Source organism: Xenopus tropicalis, chromosome 2 (assembly GCF_000004195.4).
Source record: "Xenopus tropicalis strain Nigerian chromosome 2, UCB_Xtro_10.0, whole genome shotgun sequence".
Taxonomy (NCBI): Eukaryota; Metazoa; Chordata; class Amphibia; order Anura; family Pipidae; genus Xenopus; species Xenopus tropicalis.
In genome coordinates, this window is record NC_030678.2 from 41,351,376 (window position 1) to 41,359,901 (window position 8,526).

The following is an 8,526-nucleotide window of genomic DNA, read 5'->3' on the forward strand; positions in this document are numbered from 1 at the left end:
ACAGTAACCAGTTCAGTGCGAATTTCCTATTTGGGCAGCCCGCAAGCTGGTGTTTTAGCAGTGCTGATCCACAGCTTACATTCTGTAGCTTCAAAACTAAACATTTCATATAATAAAGATGATATACAAAAGTGTTTTTTTTTCTGACTGGAGCTCTTTAAATTTGGACTATTGTCTGACGGTAAACATCCCTTTTAAGCACCAAGCAAATACAGTCTGCTCTGTGGCTGGTCAGAAGTATTGAACTGTAGTCAGCAACATATACCGAGGGTGAGCCATTTTACTTTTACTATGATGTAGCCAATGATATTCTGAGACAAGTTGGTTTCATTTTTATTATTTGTATTTTCATTTATTTAGCTTTTTGTTCAGCAGTTCTTCAGTTTGGAATTTCAGCAGCTATCTGGTTGCTGGGGTCTTGTTAGCAACCAGGTAGTGGTTTGGATTAGAATAGGAGAAGGCCTGAATAAAAAGATACGGAATAAAATGCAATAAAAACTGGGTTCAGTGACCCATCTGAAAGCTGGAAAGATGTAGAATAGAAAGGAAAATTTAAAAAAAAAACTATAGGAAGACCAATTGCAAATTTTAAAGAAAATAGGCCATTCTATAACATACTAAAAGTTAACTTAAAGGAGAAGGAAAGCCTAAGTCACTTGGGGGTGCCAAAATGTTAGGCATCCCCAAGTGACTTACCTTTTACTCCGGGCTGGTGCCCCTGTTAGGAGAGAACAGCACCAGCCCGGGGTAGCAGCGATCGCTTCCTTCTTCCACGTTGGCGCACTGTGCATGCAGAACTTTAGCAAGGAAGTTGGCTTTTCACTCTAATGCGCATGCGCCGGCCCAGGGATTTCACCACAGAAAAAAAGAAGAAGAAAAAAACGCTCGTTACAGGTACCCTGGGCTGGTGCGGTTTTCTCCTAACAGGCACCAGCCCGGGGTACAAGGTAAGCGATTTAAGTCACTTGGGGGTGCCTAACATTTTGGCACACCCCAAGTGACTTAGCCTTTCCTTCTCCTTTAAAGGTAAACCACCCTTTTTTTCTCATTGTGAAGGGAGAAGCCTGTTGTTACTTAAAAATAAAAACCGCAGTTTCCATTAACACTATTAACAAGCGTCTCAGTCAGGTTTAGGGGATTCTTGGAAAAACGTTAGCAGAGTACGTGTGATCCTGTGTGTCATGAGCCTAAGAAAGATCTGAAGCTACAGGAGAGTTGCACAGATTGCTCTTTAATGTTTATGTCATTATCCATCACAATGTGGGGTCTGGAAAACATCCCCTACTGATAAGACTGTACTAGAAAGCATTAATAGAAATGGCTTCTCTCATCTGCATACATATCACTTCATCAATGTAGATGGAATTTTCTTTTACTTGGATTTCTTCTTCTAGAGAAAGCTGGTTACGGTTCAAAGCTTTTAGTTCAGCCTCTGCCTGGGCCAAAGTTTCACGCAGTCTGTAACAATATAAAAGCAACAACAGCAACAATCAACTTTGCCAGTAATAAGCAGTCTGCTATAGCTAGCAAGCAGCATGTTGTAACACACAAGTGAATGTGAAGCATATACAGAACTTTACATGATAGACCTCATCATTTTGCACACTACTGCTTCCCCTTTGATTCTAGCTCATTACTTATATTAAAATTGGTATTCCTGTGCAGGTACAGGAGCAGGGACTGCACATCTGGCTTTGGATAAGTGACAGGCCAGATATGTAGTACAATCCACCCATGGAACCCTGTAAATTGCCCACCATTACACACATTATTGTAGTAAGTGATGTACTAAACTGTGAACATGTCAACTACTGTAGTTCCTGGTGTAATCAGAAAATCATGAATGAAAACAAAATGAAAGCAAACTTTAGAAAATAGCCTCTTCAGCCTTCTTAAGGGCTTGTACTCATGAGTGCGTTCAGCACTTACATGAGCCTGTGAAAATTTAACTCATCACTACTAATGAACACTGAACACCTGCACCAGCCCAATAGATTAAATCCCACAGTAGCTCATATCTTTCTCTCTGCTAATGGGCTATCCCACCACAGCTGCCTCTTATTCAGACACCAGATTAAGGTCACATCTGGAGGTTGCTCCACCTACCTAAGGTGGCCATACACGTTGCAATTTCGATCTTTCGTGCGACCATTGGTGTATATTTTCGAGATTTATGAATAGGTTTTTGGCAGTGCTTAATGTATGAAATATTGTTTCTCGAAAAATTTTTATTTTTTACAAATAACTTGTTTAATTCGAGACTTAGGTTACTTTTTTTCGCCAAAAAAAATAGGCAAGTTTGATCTGCTGAGTACCCTTGAGTCCTGTGGAAAGCTTCAAATACTAGAAATGTTCAAGTTTGACTCAGCCTGGCATTTTTCTACACAGTTAATCCCATTGTTTTCTACTTCACCCAGTTTCAAGTGAAACTTAAACACATTATTGTTTTCTAAGAATGAGCGCCAATGCTCCTAAAATGGCTGCTGGAGCTATTCCTGTTTGGGAAAAATAAAGAGGATTCATGGAAATGATTGGCCATTTAAATTTTACAATTTCTTGAATGTTTCATATTTTACGGCTTGAAAAAATCATGATTTTCACTCAATAAACTATATTTTTGTTCGACCCTACCAACATTATGGTGACATTTACTAAATGCAAAAAAATACCAAGTCGAGTTTATACGAGTTTCGTGGCCAGAAAAAAATCTAGTTTTAGTAAATCTGCCCCTAGTGTGTTATAGAATGGTCTATTGCTAGTAACTTATCAATTGGTCTTTATTTTTTTATAGTTTTTGAATTGTTTGCCGCCTTCTGATTCATTCCAGCTTTCAAATGGGCCACCAAAAACTTGGTTTTTGAGGCTACAATTTTATTGTTATTGTTACCTTTCATTACTTATCCATCTACTTATGTAATTGTTTTTCCATCTACTTAGGCCCTTTTCTATTTATATTCCTGTTTTTCTTTCAAATCACTACCTGGTTGCTAGGTTATATTGAACCCTAGCAACCAGATAGCTGCTGAAAAGTATAATAATTCAAAAATCATAAATAATAACAAATGAAGACCAAATGAAGAATAGCATTATCTGCATACAAAAGTTAATTTAAAAGGAACCCTATTTCCCCTATTTACCAGTCCCTATGAAATTGCCACCAATGGAACAGCTGCGTCTTTTAGTCCTCTTAATAACAAACTGTAATATCTTGGCTCAGTCATTTGTTATGCAGAATACTATTTTGTTTCTAGAGAATTACTCTTAATGGTCTGTTTCTTTGTAGGGCGTGGTGCAGGATTACATTTTAATATATATTAAACATTGCATAATGACATGTAGCATAGGTACAGTGGATATTGGCCCCCCAACACAGCAATATAAAGCAAATAGAAACATTTATTCTCTTACCGTTCTACATTTGTTGTTATCTCTTGAACTTCATTGATGAGCCTGTACTGAACAGGGTCTCGGCACAGCTCCACATTGGGGCGTAAGGTTCTTGTATCCAGGCGTGTTTGTGCCATTTTCATGGGTCCTTCTTTGTCTGCTAGGGCTTTCTTTAAGATTTCTATGTTTTTCTCCTGTGAGCTGATCTCATCCATTACCTCAAAATTAAAGTATTTTGTTTTTATTGGAGATTTGGTACACATATAACATAAATGATTTTCAAAAGCATGGAGCACTTCCTGTTGACGGTGCAATGATTAAGGTCTTATTTTGGTAAGAAATTCAAAGCATTGCAAATACATTGTCTGCCAGTGTATTACTTTACTTGTTGATCTAAACACCTCTGCATGCATACAGAACATATACTGTTTATATACACTTTCAGAAGTGCCACCATTCACGTAACTACTCTGCACTCATCCCCCTGCAAAAAACTCTTTAAAGGGGCCCGGTGGCCCTGACACACCCTCCCATTGCCCTGATGCGCCCCACCCACTTACATAGAAATTCCTGCTTCCCACTCTCCTACCTCAGAGCCAGCGTGGATTAAGGATTTAAATGTAAAATGGCGAAACGAGGAGCAGCGGACAAATTCGAGAAAGTATGGGGTGTTTGGTGCAACATGAATCCTGGGGTTCAGTGACGCCAACGAAGCCCATTGCCAACCTACTAGCTTATCCTCTAGACAAATAATCTGCCCCTTAAGCCAGAACGCACAACCACTGTCTCATTGTAACCTAATGTATAGCATCATTAATGTGTTTATTTGTTTTTATTTACTTTTCTTTCCTATTTTATTTTCGCTTCTGTTGTTGGAAAAACAATAAAATTTTACCTTTAAATTAAATGTAAAATGGAGGCCCTGAGCCCCAACTGCAACCGCTGTGTCTACTTCCTCTATTGTTACGCCTCTGAGTGCCACATTGCATTTGGATAGCAAAACCAGCCCCAACCAAGTGGCAAAAAGGTTTAGAATGATTTTGTGTGAGTTACAAGGATGACTCTGATACACAAAATAAATATTGCAAGGGTACCTTAGCCAGATGCTCTTCCAACTTATTTTTAGCATCTTTTGTCTCCTGTATGCGATTTTTCAGGGCGTAGGTCGCTGTGTCGCACTGCTTGCATATGTCACTGGCTGTCTCAGACAAGATGCCATCAATCAAAGATCGGAGCGCTATTGCATTGTTCCTCTGTTTCTCAGCTTTTAAAATGTTAGTATTGGTGTAATCCTCCCATTCAATGGGTGTCACAGAACTGGAAATAATATGCAGTAAAATCTGTTAACTGCCAAAGCTAAATGAACCACATATGTTGACACTGAAAATTATTTATTGCATTTAAAGCAAACTAAAGCCCCTCAACAATGCTTTTTATAATAGACTCTTACTGGGCTGCTGAATAATACTGCCTGTACAGCAGACCTCTGCAGCTAAAGCTGTAGCTCTGCTCTTGGCTTCCCGGTGGTTCAACCTTCTGGGTATCTGGTGTGTAGTCACACCAGCTTAGTGCTTGGGAAATTATAGGGATCATTTAGGCAGTTGCGTTGGGCAAATATAACTTGCCCATTCATTAAAAGAGGAAATTTGCAGCAGACTAGAAAAAGTAACTTGCTTACTTTGCTTCGATTCTCACGGTATTAGCACTGTAGTCAATGTCAGGACTGTTGTTTGTTAAACCTGCGCAGTGGTTATCAATTTTAAGCGCTTGGAATTTGTCTTTCAGGTCTTTCTCCAGTGAATATTTAGCTGAACGGCTCATTCTATAAAGGTTAAAGAAAAATGTTCAATTCTTCCAACCACATTGACCATTGTAAAAATATGCAATATACAGTGAGTTTCTAGAGACTTTCACAAGTGAATAAATAATAACAATCTCAGTTTTGCCTCACAGTTAATCACCTTTCCTCTAGCAGAGTCACTGGCACTGTCATACACACAGCATTTAAAATTTCAAGCCAGTGAAAAGCAAAATATAAAGTATATTCAAAAACTTTAACAACCCCACGCCCCCTTCAGGTGAATAGATTCTGATTTAAAAGAACTTACCTGATTTGCTCTGTAATTTGTTCTATTGTGCGCTCTAATAAAGTCATTACTCCCTGGATCACTTCTACTTCTTTGATGAGTTCCCGTTCTGCCTCGTCATGAACCAAGTCAATGCCAACTCTTTTCTCTCTGTAATAGGGATGACAGCTTATAATCAATTAAAAGACATATATATATATATATATATATATATATATATATATATATATATATATATATGAAAACTTTTTCCAGCATCTTAATTCTTACAAGGTCATTGAAACTAGTTACCAATCCATTGTATTAACAAATGATTCCCTTCCTCCCAATTTGGCCTTTGTTAGACTATGGGATAAAGAGCAGCTTATTATAAAGAGGCTTCTCAGTGGACTTTAATTTTGTTTTAGTTGCCTTGTAAGAACCAGGAAGTTGGAAAGGGACTTTACTTCCAGTTTTAGTCTTTGATCTCTTTAAATGCATATGCTCCTGGTCTTCATTGCCTGGTAACAAAGAAATTCTTGACACATGGGCTGGCAACAAAACCGGACTGACGTAGATATGCTGCTTAAAATATGCTATTTATTTAAGAATTTAATACATCATAGTACATTTAAGCCCTACGCATTTTATGTATGTATTACTTTTAACCTATGTCACAATGTTATAAGCCATGTGATTGATGCTTTACTATGAACCTTGTGATTGGTTAAAACTTTATGGGACTTTTTCCGATTTATGTAAATAAAAAAAAAAAGCTAAGTACGTCAAGGACCAATGTAATCAACAATTTGTAGTAAAGAATGCATCCCCCATAAACCAGAATTTTTGGTCAGGTAAGGGGATCACTCGGCTCCGTACAGAAACATAATGGAGAATTTTAAAGACTGTTTTTACCGTTCTATTAGACATTGTTGTGCTATAGACAAGGGTTCTTTGCAACTTTCAAGAGCTTTTTCAAGTCGAATTTTATATGCCAGCAGCTGTGCTATATCATTGACAGTGTCTTCCAGCTTGCTGTCTAACTCCTTCTTCCAGAACTGTATCTCCTCCAACCTTTGATCTAAATGAACGAGAACATAACATTTAATTATTTATTCAATGAAAATTAACAATACAGCTAATTTTCAAACTATTATGTAAGGTACAAACGGGCAATCACTTTGTGCTGCCTACTGAACGAACAGTGTAATTGAAAAAGATGAACGCTAGAAGCCCTGGCAAGTAAAAGTACAGGGGCAAAGAAAAGGGTCTGTGGCTCTGTCTAATGTGGTCACTTGGGTAAATTGGCCATGCATGTGATCAAGAATTCAAATAAACATTTTGAAGGCTGAACCCCTAAGAATTATTTTTTTTACACTATATTCATTATATAAAAACTAGTTTATCAGACTGCTACCACTATACAATTACAGGTATGGGATCCGTTATCCGGATATAATTCTTGAGGGTATGATTTATAAGAAATTCATTAATAGCTGGAACTGAATCATTAAGCACAGTGTCTGTTTTTGATGATGGTCTAATACACCCCCATGGTGGAGCCCCAGAAAAGGATTCATTAGCTCTGAGTACACATTACTAAAGGATGGATAGATGAGGAAATTGATACCTAGTTTTTTGTTGACATCCTTTTGCGAGTTCTGAGTTGTCTTTTCAATCTCATCAACTAGTCTCTGGCTCTCTGCGACCAGTCTCTCAGATCTGGATCTTTGAGACTCTGCTCTGGCATAGCATGTCTTGTTTGCAATATTCCACTCTTTAGGAAGGAACTTGGGTGGAAGCTGGACCAGTTTAGCCATTGTATTCCTTACTGCGCTGAATCTGAAAAAAAGTATTAATAGGAAGTTTGCAGAACTATTGCAGAAATTACAAAGCATAATATTTTAGGCTCATGTTTACAATTCATAGGGAAAATGCTATGTTTTGTCAAAATTCCTCCACCGTCAATACATTATGTGATATTATTTGGCGTGTGTTTTACCTACACCTGCTAAATTATGGCATTTAATATACATTTGACTAGTGGCAGCATATTCATAAGGGCAGGGCATATTATCTATAAAAACACCTGTGGGCACAAACCTAAGGTGGCAGCTTTGAGGACATTCCACGAGTGCTAAGCTGGGTGGTACCTCTGTCCAAGGTGATTGGAGCATGTACAAAGACATTCCTACACATGCACTGATCAGCTAGGGGAAGAGATGGCTGGGGGGCCATGTCTACAGCAGTGTCAGATGTGAATCTGCCTCTGCATTAGCCAGGGTCCCTTGAGTGTCAATATGGTAAACGCACCCTGCTTCCCTGCTTAGTACAGAGCCCTGAAATGGCCAAACATGCAATTTACAAAAAGCTGCCGTATGGGATTGGGTTGGCAGATATAAATGCCTGTGTGTTAGGCCACCAGAGCCAAATCATTTAGCCATAGGAAAAAAAATGCTTGTATATAAAAAGAGATAATTAAATTATTATCAGAAACTCTGTAGGAAAGGAAAATGCCAAGGTGTAGTTGTCAGTCCCACTGTGTATTCCTTCAGTTGCATTACATTGCTGTCAGTGTATAAATGTGAATGGGCTGCTGCATCACCCACCAACATAGCTAAAGTGACTTAATGGCCAGTGGCAGCTACTAACACTCAGAATGATTCCCCTTCATCCACAGCGGAATAAGAGGCTTTTTAATACAAGAAGGCTCACTAGGCTTCTTACCTGCTTGGCTGTATATGCAGATGTCTACTATAGTCTGTCCAACTTCTGTCCTTCCTCTCCTCACTGACAGCAGCCCCAACAAACTGGTGCTATGGGAAACGGAGTAGACGCGCCCCCATGGCAACGAGGGCGGTACTTCCGCTTGCTATCTATCTTTAAAGAGAACCTGTCAGTTTTCAGTTAACAATAGGAATGTGTTTAGAGTGTTAAGTGTAATGACATACCGTAACCGGAGCTGGAGGAGTTTCCCCCTGCAGCCATACTGCCCCCCCCCCCAGGGGGAACTCCTCTGGCTCCGGTCACAGGCACAGCAAGGAGGGCTGCAGAGGGGAACGGACCATTACAC

The 8,526-nt window shown here is 39.0% G+C and overlaps 1 protein-coding gene across 1 annotated transcript; it reads right to left on the reverse strand.

Moving 5' to 3' along the window:
- Positions 1-1,215: 1,215 nt before the first annotated feature.
- tekt1 (tektin 1) lies at positions 1,216-8,213 on the reverse strand. Its single transcript, NM_001016652.2, is given in 8 exon segments — positions 1,216-1,458; positions 3,409-3,605; positions 4,482-4,704; positions 5,066-5,209; positions 5,496-5,624; positions 6,369-6,534; positions 7,084-7,295; positions 8,181-8,213. Coding segments are annotated over 7 exon segments (1,209 nt in total). The 5' UTR covers positions 7,274-7,295; positions 8,181-8,213; the 3' UTR covers positions 1,216-1,298.
- Positions 8,214-8,526: the final 313 nt, after the last annotated feature.